At 49.3% G+C, this 21,613-nt stretch overlaps 1 protein-coding gene across 16 annotated transcripts in view; it reads left to right on the top strand.

Annotated features, from left to right (window-relative positions):
• PRDM2 (PR/SET domain 2) overlaps positions 1-21,613 on the top strand; it is a 127,065-nt gene that overhangs the window by 91,536 nt on the left and 13,916 nt on the right. For 4 of the 16 annotated variants that reach the window (XM_070602863.1, XM_070602915.1, XM_070602852.1 and 1 more), the window contains one exon: positions 1,335-2,879. The exons of the other annotated variants lie outside the window; for them this stretch is intronic. In XM_070602863.1, coding sequence (XP_070458964.1) covers positions 1,335-1,347 — 13 coding nt within the window. In that variant the 3' untranslated portion in view covers positions 1,348-2,879. Of the gene's footprint in view, positions 1-1,334; positions 2,880-21,613 lie in introns of those variants that run through there. 16 annotated transcript variants of the gene reach the window in all.

Below are 21,613 nucleotides of genomic sequence, written 5' to 3'. Positions count from 1 at the left end.
CACAGGGGTCCACTTAAAAGTGACTATAATAATTTATGAAGTATTTTTGGGAATTAAAACGCGCATGTTCAACAGGACATGTATATTTTGATTATCTGGGCATAAGAGTGGGCCGTTCTTCAGCGGGTCTGTTGCAGTCTTCCGCACCTTGTAGTGAATTGGGTATATAATCAGGATTCCTAAAGTCAGGCCTGGGGATGTGGTGGTTCATCAGCGTCCAGCCCGGGGCTCTGGGAGAGTAGGCCTCGTCCTCGCTTCTTGTAGTGTTTTAGCTGTAGTCTTCTTTCCTCTTCAGTATATTATTTCTACTTGTCACTTTTATTCAGGGGAGGTTTCATGGCACGTGTTTAGAAATACTTTCTTTTCACTCTGTTTTCAGTGAGTTTGCTTCCCTTGGCTCACTGCATAGTCAAGGACTTAGCGCAGAGCTGGCAGCGCCTCTGCTCCTGTGTATTTCATCATACGCAACAGTGATTAAGAGCTAGTCCCCAACACTCAGACATTGTCCATTTGAATGCCAGTTAGGATTCCACAGATTTTCAAGTGTATGCTTGTAGACGGCCTTGTGAATGAAGTCAGAGTTTTCCATTTAACATTGAGGGCTCAGCAGAATTTGCCAGTTGGTCACGTACTGGAGAACAAGCCATTGTGTCGATCTGGGTATAAAAAAGACTGGTGCTCCGAGTCCTTTTCTTAGGATAAAGCAGCAAAGGCCACCAGGCAGAGCACCCATCTTTAGAGTCTCCTGTGACAGCTCTTAGCCCACTGGCTCCTGGGTTGGGCTCACTGTCCACAGTTAGCCATCGGAGCCTACCTGTGGCTTATTGGGGGCTGAATTTAGGTCCGTGGCTGGGGCTGCTTTCCTTGGGCTGTAAGACAAAGGACAGGGAAGGAGGCACGTTCTCTGCTCTCCTCCTTCTGTCTCTGGTCTCTGTAAATCCAGAGGTGTTTTTACATTCTTTAATGCTCCTTTTAGAGCAAGTTTTTCTTAAATGCTGTGTTCCCATTGTAACCAGTCAAGATCACTTAAAGATGGAGAAGCAAAATGAAATTCCAGACCAAGTTTTCCCATTTACTGTGAATCAATTAAAAAAATAAAAATATGCTGATTTCCCACATCTGTCTCTGCCTCACCACTCCAAATAGACCTGCTTGGGGCCCCTCCCAGCGCGTCTCTTTTGAGTGGGGTACTCTCAAGTTCCCGCATACCTTCAGAGTCATTCTGTTGCTGTCTTGACATTTGTCACATGGTCTACTCACCTTTTCTTTAACATGGTCAGTTCATAAAAGGTTATGTTATGTTGTCATTTATCTTCAGTTTTCTTATTTTCTAGGAACTTCCTGTAGAAAAGCCCCCCAAACAAAACAAACCTTAATTGACTAAATAAAGATATTGCATGCTCAACTTAGGATAAGCACTGCGGCAAAGAATACGAAATCTACCAAGCTTGCAAGACCATTGAAGCTGACTCAAAAGTGCTCACACACAACCGATTGCCAGCAGGCTTCTTGTCCCAGTTAGAATCAGGCATCCGCTTCCTCGCTGGTGCCCACCACGCGTACTGGGCTCCCGGGTGATTGAGATGCAAAGAGGAGGGCGCTGTAACATGGGCTAGATGACCTGGCTCCTCGTCATGGGACTGGTAACTCAAATCGAGTGTGGCCCTGGTTTTTGGCACATAACAGAGAAAGGAATAATTTGAACTTAACCTTGCAAAGCAAGTCCTCTGCTTTCTCAGTAGTTTGTTGTAGATTTCAGGGATGACGAATTCTGATGCACTCATTTTAAGACGTTTTGGTCACACACCAGCTCTTGATGCCTTTCTTTTCAATGAATTGTAGACAGAGAGGCGCGTTTAGCTTCTCTCTCAGCCTGCTTTTTATCACAAGCAGATTGCCAGCATAATGGAGAGGAAACCGGATGGGATATGGACTCTTTTTTATGCCTCTTCCAGTGTCATGTTTATATGTCCAAATGGACGTTATCCTCTCAGATCATTATCTGGCACTAATTTATAACTATTATATTATCAGAGACTATGTAGCAATATATCAGTGCCCAGGATGCATCACAGGCCTGTGCAGATGTAGGTCTACACGTAAGTATAAATGAGCTTACATACCAGCTTTTCCACTGCAGTCTCTAATAGAGATTAAAAAACGACAAATTGGCCTCTTCCTGAGTATCTAAGTATCATTTCTCCATGCATTATATGCCTTCCCCCTAATTAATGACTGAGTTGGTGGAAAATGGTTAGGTTTATTCATGTTGTTTTTTGTTCCCAACTTTAAAATAATCTACCTCTTAAAATCTGTAGTTTTTAATACTTGTTTGGTGAATTTGTGCCACTTTAATCCTTTCACTATCATTCCCATTTTGTTACATTTCTGTTACGGGGACTTTGTGTTGAAATGTTGTATAAAGCATTTGTAGTAGTTTAAAAATAAAATATTTAAAATTATTTAAATTGTTTTGGACGCTTCAATTGTATTATATGTGATTTACATTTTACATTTTTGTTTGAGTTGTTAATCTGGAGAGTGTACTTGTATTGAAGTTTGCTGTTAGTTATTTTATTGTTTCTTGTTGGAGAGTGATATAAAAGACTATTCTAATGAAAACATTAAAATTTGCAATTTCACATACAAAAGGGGTTGTCCGTTGATTTTAACCAATGTAGCCTTGAGGGAGTGGTTCATCATAGACAAGTGACCAGCGCTGTTTGCTGTTTTTCCCCTTTCAGCATGAAATAAACCGTTTGAGTTTGTCAGATGTATAAAAAAGTTTTTTTATGCTCTTGCTAGCAAGCACTTAATAACTAGGGGGGATTCAAATGATTCATTTTATATCATTGTAACCAATAAAAACACTTTCTAAACGCTTGTGGAAGGACTGCATTTTGTACGTCACTGGGCGCAGTTAAGGGAGAGCACGGAGGGGGCGTGTGGGAGGAGCGTTAGGGGCTGCCCCGTCACAGGCAGGCCGGCCAGCCTCTGCTCGCCGGTTTCTATTTGGCATGAGCTGAATATTTGGTAGTCAGACTGCTTATATACCATCCAGAGGGTAGACAGGCAGCAGGACGGACAGTGGCCCTAAGAAGGGCCTTGTGGACTTTTTTTTAAGAGTGAACTAGAGAGTTTCCTATGGGGTCTTGGCTTGTTAACAATTTACTCTAGTTTGGGGTTTTTATTCTTATGGATTCCCCGAAGAAACAAAGAAGTTGCAACGTGTTTTAAGGTTTTGTGGAGTTGCTGTTTTTTTAAAAGTGGTTGAATATAAGCCATTTCATAAAGTCCTACATGATAGCACTTGTGTTTCTCATACTTTCTTTATATCTCTGTGACATTCCTTCTTAGGGAAAGGTGGTAAAGCTGAAGATAGGATCAACCTCCCTTGGTCAAATGTTCGCATTTCTGGCTTACAACATCCCTGTGTTAGAAAAACCCAGCGGGGAGGGGGAGGGGGCGGGGCTGACGAGGTTTTGCAGTGGATTTCAACATTGTGTTAAGTGCTCTTCTAAAGGGAGTGCTGAACACATGCAGCGCCCTGTGAGGAGGCGGCCGTTGGGGGATAGAAAGAGCTCGGCTCTGGAAAGGACGATGGTTTCCGTCTTGGAGCATCTGCTGGCCATTCTTTCGTCCCTCCATGCCATCAGTGAATGGGCACCTGACAGGCGCCTTCTAGCCGCCTGTGTCCCTGCTGCTGGTGGCTTAGCCTTGGGCAAGTTATTTCGCTTTCTGCATCTTAGTTCCCAATCTGCCAAAAGTGAGGAATGGAGTAGATGGTCTGAGTTTTTCTTCTAGAAGGAGGTCTTTTTTCCTGGGTGCAGATGCTCACAGACTCATGGGACTGAAGGAGCAGGGCGAGGTCTGTCTTGTGTCGCTATTCTTACAGCAGTGCCTGAGCGTGGCAGGCACTCGGCTGTTTCCTCAATGGAGGAGTCCCCAGGAAGTCACTTAACTCATATCTTACCGGGAACAAGTTCTCTCAGTTTGGTGGTTTTACTCTTTATGGAGTTAAACGTTTTAAAACATAGCTAAAGCCTTATGTCTCTCCTGCTATTTTGAGGCGTCTCACCATGCGTCTGATTACAAATCCTTTTTTAGGCTATTTTTACTTGGTTACTACAGGTACTTTCTAGCAAGGTATTTTACAGAAGCACATTAATTTATTAAGCACCTGCTGTATACCAGGCTGTGTTCTAGGTGCTAGATTACATCAGTGGACAAAATGCTGAAGTTGTGGAACTTATATTTGCATGGTGGCTTTTTGCTCTTTTTTACTTCATGTTCAAAACCTCCTCACTTTGTCACAACTCTCCAAAGACTAGGTGGTCAAGGTGGTGCTTCCAGCTTAATATTTGAGACCAGATGTCTAGATGACTGCAGACTTTTAATACTTACGTTAAAGTGACTTTACTTAAATTAGAACTCATTTAATGCGTTTGATATTTTATGTGGGTTTTGATTTGATATCAAACCTCAGTTTGAATAGATTGACTTATATCCATGAAAAAATTTGTAAAGGGCAGTTTACCTTGAAGAGCGGATGAGAGTACAGGTGGGTGAGAACAGGTTGACTCAGGTATAAAGGCCACGTTTAAAGTACTCCCGAGACCAGGCTGATAGCTAAAATGGTTTGCCATTTCTGTCGTATTTGTGGAGGCCCGGCAGCCCATGCCTCTCCTGGTGGCACCAACCCTGCTGCTGCTGCCTGGGGTGCGGTCTCAGCGGACGTCCTGGGGAAGCACTGCCGAGGGTGTGTTCAGGAGCCTGGAGAGTGACCACGCTGTGTGGAGGGATTTGGGAAGAGCGGGAGAGCTGGAGGTGACTGCAGCGATGGCTCGATGGCCCGGCGCCAGGCCCTGGCTGTGAGCAGACGGGAGCCACAGCCCTGTCCTCCAGCGCATCGGTTCTCAAACGTAACCCAGATTGGTGCTCAAGCTCCGGGTTCCAGGGCCCTACAACCAACCTTACAAATGAGACAGTTTGAGGGGGGCCCTGTGCGCTCTGTCGTTTAAAGCCCCCAGGTAATCTCAGTGCACACTGAAGAATCTCTGAGTTTATGTTAACGAATGTGTGAAGCTCCTAATTGCTGAAGTACTTGTGTATTCTCATTTGAGCCTCTCAGTGCCACGTTGAATCCTCAGACTCACCCTGCAAAGTAGGTACTCTCATTGTTCCCGTTTTTCTGAAGGCTGGGGGGCAGAGGGTGAAGGGCTGTTGTGAATGGTCTTGAGCCCTGGGCTGTAGAGAGGGGTGTGTGCTTCATGGAAGAAGGGGTGCTAGGCCTGGGGAAAGAGGAACAGCGGCCGCTGCGCAGCTTCTCACCATGTCTATTCCAGAGCCTCCCTCCTGGGGCCTTGACTCTCCCTGGGAATTTGCCTACAGGATGCCGGGCCGTAAATACACAGTGCTGTGGGCTAAAAAAATAGAGTAGAAACGAGATCCAGATTGGTGGGAATGGGGACATCCATCTTACCATTAACATTCTTTATAGAAAAAATGAAAACACCCAGTGTCAAAAAAAAAAGTTGAACGAAACTTGAGGCTCGAGTGGGTGTGTTGTAGAGGAAAATGTGGAACTGCTCATCGGTTAATGTGTTCAGGCTCGAGGCCCCAGGCTCCCATTTGGGGACCGCCCAGGCCACAACCCCGTGCCCACTCCTCAACCCCAGCCACACTTCACTTCTTTCTCCCACTCCCGCCCTGGTGCTGCTTCCTTTCCAAGTGCTGCTGGAAAGGATCTGATAAACTCTAGGGGGAATTCCACATATCTCTTGGATGCTTTCTGTGTGTGAGGTACTGTGCTAAGTAAGCATTTTGTGCACTTGACTCTTGACAGTAACACCGTGTGGTTGGCATCACTTACAGACGGAGAAACACCCCGGGGAAGTGATTTTGTTCAAAGGTCATACAGCTCTCAAGTGGCAAGCTAGGATTTGAACTGCCTCCAAGCTACGCCATCCTGTTGATGATTTTTATAGTTTTTTTTTTTTTTGAAGCTTTATTTCCTCTAGATGTGGAATACAGGCCTTGATACCAAGGGCTTTTCCAGCATTGGCGGACATGAGAATTGTTGCGTTGTGGGCACAACCAGTGCAGCGAGAGCGTTGATGAGGCAGGAGCCGCTCCTGGGACAGTGAGGCTAGTCTCATGCTGGACTCTTGGGATCTGCTTCCACCCGTGTCGTAGACCTCTCAGGTCCAGCTGGCTTTCTAGATCAGTTGTTGGTTAGCCAACAAAAATCGGTTTAATAGAAATCAAGCTCATTATAATAGTATCCTTTGATTTTGAAAGTGGCTCTGAAGAAGGGTCCGGGGGTCATGGGGAGTGTCCTCAGATGTCACTTGAGAAGTTGACCTGTTGGGCATTAGCCCAAAGAGAAAGTTGGTCGGCTTGCCTTCTCACCTCAGTGAATAGTGTGTCACATGCAAAACAAAGGGTTAAGTTTCTGCCAGTGGTAAGTTGTTTTGAAAGTATAGGATTAGAGCCTGGAGGGTATGTGTAGGTTTTGTTTACTTTCTAGATTAAGAATAAGAATTGGAAAAACCATCGCGCCTCTGCATTAAATTACTTGCAGTTGCAAAAATTAATTCTGTTGTGAGCCATTAAAAGGGGCTTGGAAATACTTTTATGAGAGAAAACTTGCTGAGCTATTGGGGTCATGGGATTTGTGCATGATTTTTTTCTGCCTCGCTTGTACCAGCTGGATTCCTTTTCAGCTTTCTCTTACAGAAAGCGACCCCCGAAATTCAAGCGGATGTTCCAGAGAACGTGAACACTTTCTGGAAGAAGTTAGTGCCTAAATATGCCTTCCCGTGTCCAGTTTATAACCTACAGCGGGAAGCCAGACAGAAAACCCCACGTTTTTGAACATTCTGTGACAGTGCTACCCGAGTTACTCAGTGAGAGGGGAGAGAGCTGGGGTGTCATTTCAGTAATGACAGAAAGCTGCAAATGGGTTTTATTTAAAGTACAGGCTTATGTCCTGAGTCAGGGCATATGTAAGCTAAGAATGTTTCCAGATCAGTATTTAGACAGGAATCTACTGTATAATCTGGGCTCAGATAACTACTGAGTCTTAGCATCAAATCTAAATGTAAATTTTAAACAGGAATCATTTTAAAAAGACGTGGAATTTGTTGCACAGGTAAGTTAATAACAAAAGAGTAATTAGGCCTTATGATACAGTTGTGGAAACTTTAATTTTTTAGCGTAAGAAATTTCAATTTAAAATAATTTCATTTGTTTTAATATTTAATAATTGCCAAAAATCTAATATTTTAATACTTTCTCTTGGAATGAAGTTGTTTAAAACTCATATGGATTCAATTTTCCTTGCAGTAACATTCTCCTCTCACTTGCTTTTTATAATCACATCCAGTCCTTGCCAAGCCAGCTCGAGTTTAGGAACATGTTCATATGGCTTCTATTTCCAGGCTATTCTTGGACTTGTGAATTCAGCCACATTCTCCTGTACTGATTCAGTCTGTCAGCCATTCAGAAAACGTCTCTGATGGTCAATCTGGATCATGAAGGTGTCGGACTGTAGATCTGATGGGCTCTGTCCTGTGTCCTGGGCCTTTCAGAGGACCCTCGGATGTAGCTGGCCACCATGGAGGGAGCTGAAAATGCTCCCAGCCGTCCCTCCGTGCCCAGCCCTGTCCCAGCGCTTTACAGGACTTCACTCCTCAGAAGCTCTCCCGCCGCCTGAGGGAGACAGCAGTCTCCTCGATTACAGATAAATCGACCGAGTCTGAGAGGTGCCATCATTTGCATTACGTCCCACACCTCTAAGTGGGGACCCCAAACGCAGCCCCCTCATTTGAGAGCCACGCTTTTAACTGCAGTGTGAAACCACCTAATTCACTGTGCCCATAGGTTTCACGGAGCTGTTGTGTCCCCGGCATGACTGATGCTGGTGTCACTGCCCACGGAGGGGTTTTGTTGCAGAGAGGTGGAGTAGCATAGAGGGACTAAACACTGGCCTTGAACTAGCGACCTGGGTTTTAATTCCCTGGGTACCATTTGGAACTGAGGCAGGGCACGCCGCCAGTGAGCCTCGGCCTCCTCGTCTGCAGGCATCTATGTTAAAGGAGGTGGCGTATCCCCTTGTAAGGATTCAGTTGCTGATGGCTGTGGTGGGAATGACCACTAACGTTTATATGGGGTCAGAGACTTGAGTCCTCGCAATAAAAGACCCAGGAAGCCCTCACTGAGGAAACTGACAGGGTTTAGTAACCATCCCGGTGGAAAGGGGTAGAACTGAGATGGCGATGGTCCCTGAGGAACTCTTGGAAGAGGCTGCAGAAGAAACTGCTCATGCTTTTAAAGGCCGTGGAAGAAAAGAGATTCCTTTGTGGAAACTGACAAACATGAGCTTATGTTAGTGTCACAGAATGGGTCATTACTGCCTTTGGTGAGGATAGAACTAGTCAGAATTTTAGAAACACTCCTAGAGGCTTCTGTTATGGTCTCCTTCCCTCTCCATCTGGGCAAAGAAGCAGTGAGCGGGATGCACGGAGCGTGCGGAGGTGCGGGGGGAGCCCTTGGCCTGGCCTCCCGGGAGCCCAGGAGCCCCATAGGGGAGCAGTGCGAGTCCATGTGGAGCTTTGGTTCGGGGAGGCCTGCCATGATTACACAGAATGGAATTCAAAGTTCAGAGTTTCCTGAGGGCCTCTTGCCTTCCACAAAAGAGAGTGCAGTGCAGGCCAGCGCTGGCCTGGTTTGGAGGTTACGCTGTGATTTCATTACAGGCAGTGGAATGTAGGTAAGGGCATTCATTGACTTGGGACCTGGAGCGGCTGATCAACTTCCAAGCAGCTTTCCCTGACCAACGGGTCTGAAATCCCGCCCTTGTCCCTCTCCATGTCCTTACTCTGCCCCACTGTTCTTGGAGACACTTCACTCTTCCATACATTCTGTTACCCAATGTTCCGTTTGTTTACTGTCTTCCCTCCCAGAAGGAAAGTTCTCCCGTGGCAGGAAATCTGTTTTGTTCACTGCTGCATTGCCAGCGTCTGCAACAGTTCCGGCTTGTAGTAGCTGCTCAGTAAATATTTGTTGAATGAATAAAGTGATTTGAATCCTGGCTTTATCACTGACTAGCACTTACCTTGGGCAAACTACTTAACCTCTGAGGCCCAGTTTTCCTTTCTGTAAAATGGCATTAATGATCAATCTGACCACAAAGGATGGTTTTGAAGACAACAGATAATAAGCCTGTGAGGACCACACAATGCTACCTGCCATAGTGTTTTTTTTTAAACGTTAGCTGCTTCTGTTACTGTTATTGAAAGATGTACTCTTAAATCTCAATCTGATTAAAAGTTGTGGCCGCTGCTCAAAGCTGACTTGCCACGTATGAGATTTCATAACAGCACAGGTTGCAGCATCCGGAACATTCCCTCCTCTCTTGCCTCTGCCCAGAGAGAAGGCTCTCAGCTGACTCCTGGTCCTGCCACCAGGGACCCAGGGGTCTTGGCTGTGCCTCAGCCGGGCCTGAGCTGTTCATATGCCGACCGTAGCTGCCCCCTTCCCATGTCAGGCGCGCTCTCCCAACACAACTAAAGAGAATGAGCTATAAGACGGAATCATTTTTCAAATCAAGGCGAGAAAAAAGATGATTAACCCTTATCCAGTCACCCCTCCATATCACTTCCTCTTGGTTTTGAATCTCAAAGTCAAAATGTAAATTTTTTTAAAAGCTAGGGTCAGAAGAAAACATTAGCTCTGTGAAAGCATTGAAACTTAACCAAGGAATGCTGATTCATTGAAATAATAGTATAAGAATGATCGCTGATATTTTAAAGCTCCAGCTAGCTGCTGTTTTAAGGGCTTTACGTGTATTACCGCATTTCATCATTAAAACAACCCTTGAAGTAAATGCTTTTTATGTTCTCCTTTTTTACAGATGGGGAAACCGAGACACAGAGAGGTTAAGCAATTTGCCTGAGGTCACGGCTAGGAAACAAGTCCAGGCTGTCTGGCTCCACCCCTCCTCCTAAGTCTGTCCTGCCTCTTTGTCCCTTGGTCTGGGAAGGGAGCCCTGGCTGTGCCCAGTTCTTCCCAGTGGCATCTCCTTGAAGCGGGGAGACACGGCTTGTTAGTATGCAGCTGCCCGAGTGTGGACAAGAAGCACCGGCTGACTTGAAGGAGCTAGACATGTGGAGGTGAACGCAGGTCTTGGCCCTCTTGGTCCTGGTCCGTTTTGTATTTGTTGGAGACCAGGCTGAGTGGTTTCAGCCAGGCCCAGTGTGACGGCTGCGCTGGTGCCCCATCCACCCAGCTTTGTGAGGGAAGGAGCAGATGCAGATACCGACTCGTCCAGGGAGTTAAACCTTACTCTCCAGTGTCAACTTTTTTTTCTTTTCTCTGTTTTCATAGAAGTCTTTCCAAGCCATGGTTGGCAGGTAGGTTTCCATCTGTGCATGGGGAGCAGCTGCCTGTGCTGCTGCGTTGAGCTGGATTCAGAGCAGGGTCACGCCCGGGGAGAGAGGGCTGGGCTGAGTGCCCGGTGTCAGCCTTGGACGCAGGAAGGGCGACGGCTCTGCAGTGCCAGGTGTTCGCTGTCTGTGGTCTAACATGTCTGCTGCTTCTTGCTTTTAAAAATGGTACCCTGGATGCTATTTCACCTTTTCTTGAAGGCTCAAGGTAACCGTCAATTAATACTTTGTTGTGGAGAAGCGATACCCTCAGAGATAATTCAGGCCTACAGGATCCAGAAGCTTGAGAGGTGACTTCAGCATCTTTTGAGAAGCATGTGCTCCTCACCGTCTCCCTTTTCATCTGTCATTTATGGATATTTTCTGCACTCCCTGGCATCCTTCGGGCATGCTTCTGTAACCATCTGTGGGCTAGGAAGCTAGATAGTGGTCCTATTCATAGCACACGTAAATAAAGAGGTGGCCCTGTAAGCAAAGTGCACTGAGAGCAGCACGTAGAGACTGCTTTTTTCCTTTCTTTTTTTGGTGTGGAAGATTGGTCCTGAGCTAACGTCTGTTGCCTATCTTCCTCCTCTTGCTTGAGGAAGATTGTCACTGAGCTAACATCTGTGCCAATTTTCCTCTATTTTATGTGGGATGCTGCCACAGCATGGCTTGACGAGCAGTCCTAGGTCCACGTCCATAATCCGAATCTGCCAACCCTGGGCTGCTGAAGCAGAGTGTGCAAACTTAACCACTACGCCACCGGCTGGCCTCTGCTTTTTTCTTTTAAGCTCCTAAAACACATGTGAGTTGAATAAATGATTTGTGGAGAGAATGAAATGAAAGTTTGGGTGAAAGTGCACACAATGTCTTTCTTGGCGAAGATGTGTTGCCAGGTGAAGTACCTTGTTCTGAAACAGAATAGTTTTCTTGTCTTTACCTGATGCCTGTGTCCTCTAAGTTTAGCATAAATATTTTCCTTGGTGCCGAGTGCTAACGAGTGGTTGACTGTAGGGACGTAGCTGGAGTTCATTCCGTCTCACTCCTTGTGGCCCTGGCTCCTGCACCTGTGCGTTGATTTGATTTCTTCTCTAATTTGGGGTATTACTCCAGAAGTTTTCAGAGTTCCTCTAAGAACCTGGGCACAGGTTAATAGGTGTTTTATGCTTCCCTTCTTCATTCAGATGTAGGCTCCTTTGACTGAACGTTATGAATGAGCTGGGTGAAAACTAGCCTGTGTTGACTTTGCCTTTGTGTAGGACCCAAACTTCTTGATGCACCGCGATAAATTGGTGTCACACACTGTCGTTGAGGCATATGCTCTGTTGAATTATTTCATCAGTATAATTGTCATGTTTATAAAAATTACAGCTACAGCCCATTAGTGCCAGCTAACAGCAGGTTTTCTTAAGGTGCTGTCCTGAGTTGAGTCAGACAGCTGCTTAGATGAGGGGAGAGTTTTGCTGGTCAGTAGGTACCGTCTTGTTGATTTCAGCTGGAGAAAGCCCGTTTCCTGCTTGTTCCCAGCTGTGCGAGGGGCCGTAGTTGGGGTCATCTCACCAGGATGTTCATTCAGTGGACCACCTGCGTCAAAAACCACCTGGGAGGCCTACTAGGAATTCCAGCCCTGCTAAACTGTAGTCTCTGGGGGCGGGTCTTTGAAATCTTCATGTTCATCAGCTTCTCAGATGAGTCTTACCCAGACTTCAGAATTCTCCTTTAGGGGCTGGCCCGGTGGCGCAGCGGTTAAGTGTGCACATTCCGCCTCGGTGGCCTGTGTTCACCGGTTCGGATCCCGGTGCGGACATGGCACCACTTGGCAAGCCGTGCTGTGGTAGGCGTCCCACATATAAAGTAGAGGACGATGGGCACGGATGTGAGCTCAGGGCGAGCCTTCCTCATCAAAAAGAGGATTGGCAGCAGTTAGCTCAGGGCTAATCTTCCTCAAAAAAAAAAAAAAGAATTCTCCTTTGGGTCTTGAAAAGGAAAAAGAAAAAGTGATGTGATAGCACCCCATCTTATCGTTTAATTTGCTTCTGGTTTTCGTTTTATTTTCCTTTGCTTATTAACAATCTCTGATATATTTATAGCACTTTAAAATTCTCAGAACACTTTCACTTATGTATCTCCTTAATCCTAAAAGCTGCCCTGTGACAGACGAGCCAGGGCAGCCCCAGGGCTGGGACACTTCTCATCTCCCAGGATTCCCTGCCTTGTCCATCTTTGCTCTTTGTGTGTCTTTTCAAGGGGGCTATATGACTTATCTAGGACAAGCATGGTGTCGCACAGTGACCTGCAGTGTGCCCCAGCACCCACTGCGGCTCCCAGCCATAGTAGGTGCTTACTCAGTATTGGTAGAATGAAAAGAAAAAAAAAAAAAAGGAAGAAATTTCCAGTAACAATAGAACCAAAGCCACCACTCTGGTGACCTGCTCTCTAACTCATGGCTTTTTGCCTTAAAATATATATTTGGGGGCAGTTAATTATTGGCAACTGAGTAGAGAGTGTTACTTGGATAGCAAATGACCAATTAAAATCAAGTTGAAAAAAAGGGTTGGTTATTTGGTGATAGTTACAATCATTATTAAAGGCTTACTAATGGGGGCGCGTCGTGAGGGTTAAGGAGGTGTAATGAAAGTCGAGCAGTACCCCAGAGAGGCCAGGAGACTGTGCCAGAAGTCAGTACAGCGTGGCTCATTAATTCAGAGATCTCAGTGAAACAGTATTCCCCGTTACCAATCCACGCTGTGCACACACAGGCTGGCTGTGACTATAATCAAGCATCCTGACCTTCCTGGACTACAGCTGTCCAAATAGCCTTTCACATTTTTAAATCCTTTCCCCCAATTTTTGGCTCTGAAAATAGGGTCATCCTCCCTCTGTCACCAGCTTTAATTCTGCCTCCTGTTACCTGACATCTTCTAAGGGGTCCCTCTCCCGTAGAGCCTCCAAAATACCTGGCAGTGGACGATTTTCCTTGTGTGTTTTCTTTCTTCTGCTAAAAATGGCAAGTCCCTTCCTCTTAGAGCTTAAATGCTGATTGCTCTCATGCTGTCATATGTACTTGACTGGGCTGTGCTGAACAAGGCTGTTCCCCAAACTGGATCTGCCGCACAGGATCACTCACCTTGGCGCTTTCTCCATCATGCTTATGAGTCAGAGCTGCTGTGTAATGGGGTCCAGCTGATGAAGCCAGAGGGTAGGACAGAGGTCTCCCGTTTGCACATCAGTCGATCATCAAGTCCAGTGTGTTCACCGTTGCGTAGGGAATAATTGCTGTGAGAGCGTTTTGTAGAGTTCAGGGCCCAGGAGGGTACAGTGGTACTGGAAATCTTTCCAAACTTTTGTTAGGATACCAACTGTGGGTAAAATGAAATACAGTTGAAGCTCAGTTGATTTTCATTTAACCGACCCACCATATTAATGGATGCTCCTCATTCCTTCTGGAAAGCATCCTGACGACACCTAGGGGGAGAGCCCGTACACTTCAGTTCCCAGCAATCAAGTTAAATAATGCCAAAGGTCAGTTCTGTTTGTTCCCAACCCTCTTTGTGCCACTCATATTTATTATTGTGCTTGTATGACTTAAATAGTATCCAAATTGATGAAATACGAGCATAGAAGTGTTTATGAGAAATAAGTTGAATGCTTAGAAAGACTTACAGTAATTTGTTTAAAAAATGCTATCCAATTAGGGGTGGGTGAGAAAGAATTAAAAATTTACATAAAGGCATGGAAAGATTTTGCACTCAGATTGCTTTTATGTGTCTTAAGTTCTTGCCCCTCTGTAAACAATAACTGGAAATCATAGATGATGCATTATGGGTGTGATTTAGTCAAGAAAGAGTGCAGATCTTGGCCCTTCATTCATTGTCTTCATCCATTCATTAATAATGAATGTAGGGGCTGGTGCCTGCTGTCGTGTGCCAGGTGCTGTTCTAGAAGGATGCGGCATTGAACCCAGCGGGTAAAATTGCCCACCCTCCTGGAACTCACATTCTAGGCGGGGAGGCAGACAGTGAACAAGCAGGTAACTGGATAGGATGTCAGGTGATGAGTGCTGTGCGAGAAGTAAAACAGGGAAGAGGGCAGAGAGTTCTGGAGTGAAAATGGGAGCTACCGTTTTAAACAGAGGGGTCAGAGAAAGGCTGACCGAAAAAGGGAAATTTAAGCAAAGACTTGGAGATGAGGAAGCAAGCCTGCGATGAAGGGGAGGAAAGCACTTGGCAGAGGGAAGAGCAAGTGCCAGGGTCCTGAGGTGGAAGCATCCCTGGCATGCTCAAGGAAGAGTGAGAGGCCAGGAGGGGAAAGGAATAGGAGATGAGGTCGGGGTAACCAGGGGTGGTTCGTACTGGCTATTGGAATAGGAGATGAGGTCGGGGTAACCAGGGGTGGTTCGTATTGGCTATTGGAGTAGGAGATGAGGTCGGGGTACCCAGGGGTGGACCGTATTGGCTATTGGAGTAGGAGATGAGGTTGGGGTACCCAGGGGTGGTTCGTATTGGCTATTGGAGTAGGAGATGAGGTCGGGGTAACCAGGGGTGGTTCGTATTGGCTATTGGAGTAGGAGATGAGGTCGGGGTACCCAGGGGTGGACCGTATTGGCTACTGGAATAGGAGATGAGGTCGGGGTAACCAGGGGTGGTTCGTATTGGCTACTGGAGTAGGAGATGAGGTCTGGGTACCCAGGGGTGGACCGTATTGGCTATTGGAGTAGGAGATGAGGTCGGGGTAACCAGGGGTGGACCGTATTGGCTACTGGAATAGGAGATGAGGTCAGGGTAACCAGGGGTGGTTTGTATTGTCTATTGGAGTAGGAGATGAGGTCGGGGTACCCAGGGGTGGACCGTATTGGCTATTGGAATAGGAGATGAGGTCAGAGTAATCAGGGGTGGACCGTATTGGCTACTGCAGCCTTTGTAAAGGCTTTGCTTTACCCTGAGGGAGTGGAAGTCACTGGAGGGTTTTGAGGGAAGGAGTAATATGGGATGACTTGCCTTTTGAAAGGTTCACTCTGGCTGTTCTGCTGAGAATAGACTGAAAGGTGCCAAGAGTAGAAATAGAGACTAGGAAGCGTAGGCCGTGACCAGGTGAGGAACGATGGCAGGTGGGCAGAGTGTAGCAGCAGGGATGGTGAGTAGCAGTGGAATTCTGGATGTATCTTGAAGGTAGAGCCACAAGATTTGTGAGGATTGGATGAGTGAGAGAGGTCCCCGATGACAACAGGGTTTTTTGCCTGGGCCTCCAGATGGATGGATGGGGTTGTCACTGAGTGATGAGGCGAGGACTGTGGCTGGAGCCGGTTTGCGGGGTGCGTGTGTGCTGGGAGTTCCGTTTGGGGCATGTTAAGTTTGAGATGCTATTGGACATTCCAGGGGAGATGTGGAAGGGTTAGTTAAACATGCAGGTGTGAAGTTCAGAGGAAAGGACCCAGGAAATAGAAACTTGGGGGTCCTCAGAGTACACATGAGATTTCAAACCATGAGCTTGGAACCGCCAAGAGAGTGAGTAGATGGAGAAGAAGCCCAGGAATTGAGTCTGGGGGCGCTCCAGTGTTGAGAGCTCGGAGAGATTTGGAAGAGCCTGGAAGTGTTCTGGGCTGAGGGTGTGGAAGGGGGTGATGTGGCACCGGAGGGAGGTGGTGGTGGGTTCAGACGAGGGCCTTCCTGTGCTGGAGGCCCCTCTCCTGGACTTGAGTAGGGTGCTCTGCATTTCTAAGTATCTCCTCTCCGCCATCTTAGGACGTCGATTGGGTCTGCACAGCAGGTGGAAGTGGCCCCTGACTTATCTGGGGAGACATCTCAGTCACAATCCTCCTCCACTTTCCTGCCATTCTCCAGGTGGTGGGCCATTTCCATCTGAAAACCCATCTCCACAGCGTGCCAAGCGTGACCCCATCAAAACCCGGAGCCTGTCCTCGCTGTTCACAAACACTCAGATCGGCCTCTTGTAAAGAGCAAAAGCCCTTGAGTAACCTGACTGTCATTCACGGTTCAGGAAGAGGTCTGGGGAGGAGACGTGAGGCGTCCTCACCTCCGTCTTGTTCCAACTTGCAAACTCCCCAGATCTCCTGGGGTAAAAACTTGCTTTGAGATTCAGGCACAGAAAGAGGGCAGGAAAGATTTGGGGGTGAGGGTAGGTAGTAACAATGTCCTCTTCTGTCCCCGAGAAGTGGCCTTCAGGGACAGAAACGACCTCTTCTAGAAATCCTTTCTCTTTGTTCCTGGGGGTAAAGTAACTTGTGCATTCTCTACTCTCCCACGGGCAGCATGGTCACGTGAAGCAAATCCTGAAACGTGTTCCGTGTGTTCCACGGAGCCCAAGTCTCAGGGCGTAAGCAGAAGCTACATGTGTGTACACACAAGTGCGCGCGCGCACACACACGCTGCTTCTGTGGTCAGGTCCCTTGTTCTGAGCTCTCATAGCTCTGTTTTCCCTCCTTAATGCAAATCACTGGTTGTAATTATGTATTTACTTATATATTATGCAAATGAGTTTCTCCTCTGGAACATATGCCCCCTGAGGGCAGAGACCAGGTCTCTTGGTTTGCTGCTGCGTCCCCCGCGCCAGCACAGGGTCGGGGGCGTGATAGGGTTCCACTGATCGGGCGGGTGATGAGCACTGGAATGGCTGGTTTGGTTTAGCGTGTGGACGAGAAGGTTGCAGACCCTCGTGGGCCCCGAGGACGTCTCTCCGTGCCAGCACACGGACACGTGCAGAGCGGGAAACCTGACTCCCAGAGAGGATGCTCAAGAAGTTCAGGACACGCTGCTTCATACAGCTGATTTTAGAACATTTCTGTCCAATGAGGTTAAATTAAAAACATTCTTTTGGTGCTTAAAGGGCTCCCTCCGGCGGCTCAGCGTAGACCTTTGACCAAAGCCATCCCTGGCAGGACTCTCCCGCGCCTTCCGCGAGCAAGGCTGCTTGGCTCTCCACTGTGGCCCTCACTACCTGGCACAGCAGGCCATCACTAAGTAGTTATCAGATCGATGGGGGAACTAAGTTTGGGGTAAATGACAGCCTGGATCCTCCTCTTGGGAATTTACACTGCCTGTCAGCACATTCAGGGCTCAGAAATCCTGCCGAGGCTTGCTCGTTTGGCTTCACGACCCCGTGCCCTGGAGGCAAATGGCTCAGGCTACCTTCCCAGCCCTGCCTCTTGCCAGCTGTGTGTTCTTGGGCAAGCTACTGAACCTCTCTGTGCCTTAGTTCCTCATGTGTAAGCTGTCATAGTACCCATCTCATAAATTTCCTTGTGAAGAGTGGCAGTTGTTATACTGTGTCATACATTGGGCACAGCGCTTGGCACATGGTAAGCATGGAAATGTTGGCTGCTGTGGTGCAGAGGAGAATGAGGAGGACGCAGGCAGTGTCTGGGGAAGCAGTTGCACTGAACCTTTGTCTGGGAGATGCTGGTGACATGCAAGAACCGTTAGGGGGGTTTTCCTTCACATCTGCCACTGCCTGGGCGTGAGTCCGCGGGCTTCCCAGTGTCTGGCTGGACCTGGTGTCTGTCCCCACAGGGAGGGGGCCTGTTGGCGAGGCCTCCATGGAGCAAACGAGCGGTTCCTAACCACATGGAGGGCAGGATCCTGGGGAGGCCCGAGCAGCCCAGAGCGGAGTCAGAGGGCGTGGTCCAAGTCAGGTGGCATCTGCAGGCCTCCGCTGTCTCCCCGTCTGTAAAAAGGTCCACCTGTCTAGCCACCCTCCAGTCTGTTTGAGGTCAGCTGGGGTTCAGGGCGAGGGCTCTGGAGATGGCGGGGCAGGGGTGGGGGGAAGCTGCGTGAACAGATTGTGGTCCAATGCCCTGGACCATCCCAGGATGCTCCAGCCCCGCAGCCCCCTGCCCCTTTGCCCTTTGGGCAGCGTCATCACTCCGTCTGGCTTGTAGCAAGCGTGCCTTTCCCGCGGCGGTGCCAGCCCCACGTCTGGGCTGCCCTGCCAGCCAGGCACACCCAGGGCTCCCGAGACGAGCTGGCTGAGATGCCCTTGAGTTCCCACAAGGCTGCTCCATCAAGGCAGCCACCCCTTACTGTTCGCGTCCTTGGACGGGCACCAGACATCGAGTTCTAGAAATCCTGTGACCAGGGCAGATCCCATGTAGGGCTTACGGGACTCGCATCCCAACAGCTCAAAACCATGTGAGGGTTTGTCCCTGGAGTTGACTCAGTCATCTTTGTAACTTCTTTGGCCTAAGTCAACTGTAAAAGACAGAGTGGCCATAATAATTAAGTCCTAGCGTCGTAGAATTTTACCACTTAAAAGAGCTTTTCCATCTCGGCCACGTGGGAGGTCCCTGATCCCTTTCTCTCACGAGTTGGGAACCTGCTTTGTGTGTGTTCATCATTCTTGTGACACATGTATTTGTTCATGTTTTCTTTTTGGCCTCCCTCCTGTTTAGAAGTTTTCTTTTTGAAGAAAGCAAACTCAGCTCAGCTCGAGGGGAAGAGAAGGGACGCCATTTGGGCCAGAACTGAGTGGTTGCAGAAGGTCAGTGAGAGGTGGGAACTCAGAGGAGAGCAGAGCTGGGGCACTGATAAGGCTGCTCCTCCAGCCTGCTGGGGCTTCCCCGCCCGAGCCGGGCCTGCCACGGGCAGGGCCTGTGTTTCCTGCAGGTGTGGTGTCCTCTGGACTTGTGGCAGGCAGGTGAGTGGGTGAGACGTGAATAGACTCAGAGTGTGCTTGCTGGGGCTCAGGTCCAGTGGGGGAGGCAGCAGGTGGAGGCAGTGACAGTGCCAGGTGCCCTCGCCCAAAGGGCACTGCCTCCCAGGGTTCTTTTTCCCAAGTCCACTGGGGCTTCACTCTGCTCTTCCTCCCCATTATGTGTCCCCAAATGTGCAGTGCACCCTGTCGTGTCCCCTCCTACCTTCCTAAGAACAACTTGCTGTGTGACCTTGAGCAAGTAACCTCCTCACTCTGGCTCGGTTTCCTTGGCAGAGTGAGTTGCTGCTTGGCACCGCCTCTCTGCCGTCCTGGCAGGGCGGGACGCGGCCACGGCAGGGATCTCCCGCTGGCAGCTTCCTTTGCTGAGGTCATCGCAGGCCAGCCGGCTTTCCTGCTGCCTCGGTGGTGTTATGAGCTGTCACAGGCTGGGTATTTGGAGCTCAAGCCAGACAGGTTTGGGGAGATAATGGCCTCGGAAGACCTCAGAACCCGGCGTGACAGCCCCACGTGGCAGGGACGTGATTAGTCTTTGGGATGTGGGGACGCCAAATCAGGAGCCGGCACTGGGCCCGTGCCTCCCTCAGAGCTGATGGGCAGGAGGGCAAATCTGTCTGCTAAGAGGCAGCCAGCCCTGGAGTCGGATCCCTGTGAGTCCTGGCTCCCTCCTTCCCGCTCCTGGCTCCCCCTCCTTCCTCCGCCCCTTCTATTCCCGCCTTTCTCTGTGACCTTAACCCCAGTACTTGATCTCTCTGTGCTGCTGTCCCCTCATCCACAAAAAGGGCACAATAACCATTCCCCATCTCACATCGTCAAAGGGGGGATTAAGTGAGAAAACCGCGTAAGCACAGCCCGCAGGGCCCCGATGCCAGCCCCTCGTGTGTTAGCTGCAGGCACCCCCTCCGCCCTCAGCCCCCGCCAGCCGCCAGCATCTCCACTTGAAGGAACCCCAGTGACGGTCCCGGCTCATGGTTTCAAGCCTCTGCTCCTGTCCCCCAGGGACACTTTCATTTTCCTGCCTCAGCCATCACGTGGGAAAGGCCTGCTCCACAAAGCTTCCCTGGCCTCCCCCAGCTTCAGACCAGGCCTCTGCCACGCCCCCAGTACCCACAGCGCCTGCACTTGACTCCTGCTGAAGGCTGCCCAGCCCACTCCCAACCTCAGTGCACAGATGCCTCTCCAGGGATCCCGTTAAGATGCAGTTTCTGACTTGGGTGCTGGGGTGGGGGCCGAGCGGCTGCATTTCTGATGAGCCCCCAGGGACTGCGGATGCTGCTGGGCCTCGGACCACACTTTGAGTAGAGGGCTCTGGACGAGTGGCTCTCAAGGGTGGCCTTTAAAATTCTCAATTCCCGGGACGCAAACCAGCTAGATCAGCGCCGGGCGGGCTGAGCAGCAGGCCTCAGGGCTGTTTTCGTCTCTCTGGGTGACTCCAGGGAGTGTTGCAGTTTGAGACCCCCACGCCAGGGCCTTTCTGAGCCTTTGGTTCCAGCCCAAAGCCAGCTCCCAGCTTCTTGGGCAGCTCTTGCGACTGTTCTGTGTGCAGAGGGTCAGCCCCATCTGGCTTTTGGAATATGGAAAAGAGCTCTTCCATCCCCATCGCTGCAAGGTCTGAGTCAAAGGACCAGGCTTTGGTGTCAAATGGTCCTGGATTCAGATCTTGGTTGCACCCCTACTGGCCGAGGGAAGGTGGACATTGGGCTTCCTCACCTCTCTGAGCCTCCGTCTCCTCTTCTGTAAGATGCGGACTGTCACAGTCTCCACCTCAAAGGCTGCTGGGAGGATTTGAGGAGCTCCTGTTAAGCACCCAAAGTAGCTCCTGGTGCATAGTGGGTGCTTCACATTCTTTTCCTTGCTTGACATCCTCATTTTACAGGCGAGACTACTCTGGCTCAGAGAGGTGGAGGCATTTCCAGAGGCCACACAGCAAGTCAGTGGTGGATCGAGGGCTGAAACTCAGGTCTCCTGCATCCCAGGGCTATGTCACTTCTCCCACCCCGCCTCCCAGCCTGGGGACCTCAAACGAGTGAGAAGGACCCCACGGGAGCAGAAGGGGCTGCCCTCTTTGGATGGTGACCATTCCAGAAGTGTTTGGTGGCTGGCACCAGGAAGCCCCCAGTGCCTCCCACTTCTCCCAGCTGGGGGCCTTCACCTGGCTTCCAGGGAAATCCAGCGTCCTCTCAGATTGTCTTACTTTGGCACCGGCTCCCATGCCCTTGGCCTCTCCCTCGCCTCTGGCAAGAGCGCAGAACATCAGACACTGACTTCTAATGAACGGTGCTCCGAGAATTTACGAGAGTTGTGTGACTCCTGCGGGGCTGTGTGGTCTACCCAGCTTTGGGGACTGCGTTCCAGGAGATGTCTCCTGACACGTGTGGGAGGAAGAAGTGAGGGAGCGACGCAGCAGGCCGTCTCCACTCAGTGCCTGGGCAGCCTGGTAGGGGAGCGTGGAAGAGCGCCTTGGCCCGGTGGGGATGAGAGAGAGCCCTGGAGAGCGTGTCCTGGAGCCGGCCGCTCCC

The sequence above is a fragment of the Equus przewalskii genome, chromosome 2, assembly GCF_037783145.1.
Source record: "Equus przewalskii isolate Varuska chromosome 2, EquPr2, whole genome shotgun sequence".
NCBI lineage: Eukaryota > Metazoa > Chordata > Mammalia > Perissodactyla > Equidae > Equus > Equus przewalskii.
Note: the sequence above shows the minus strand (reverse complement) of the source record. Positions and strands in the feature narration are given on the sequence as shown.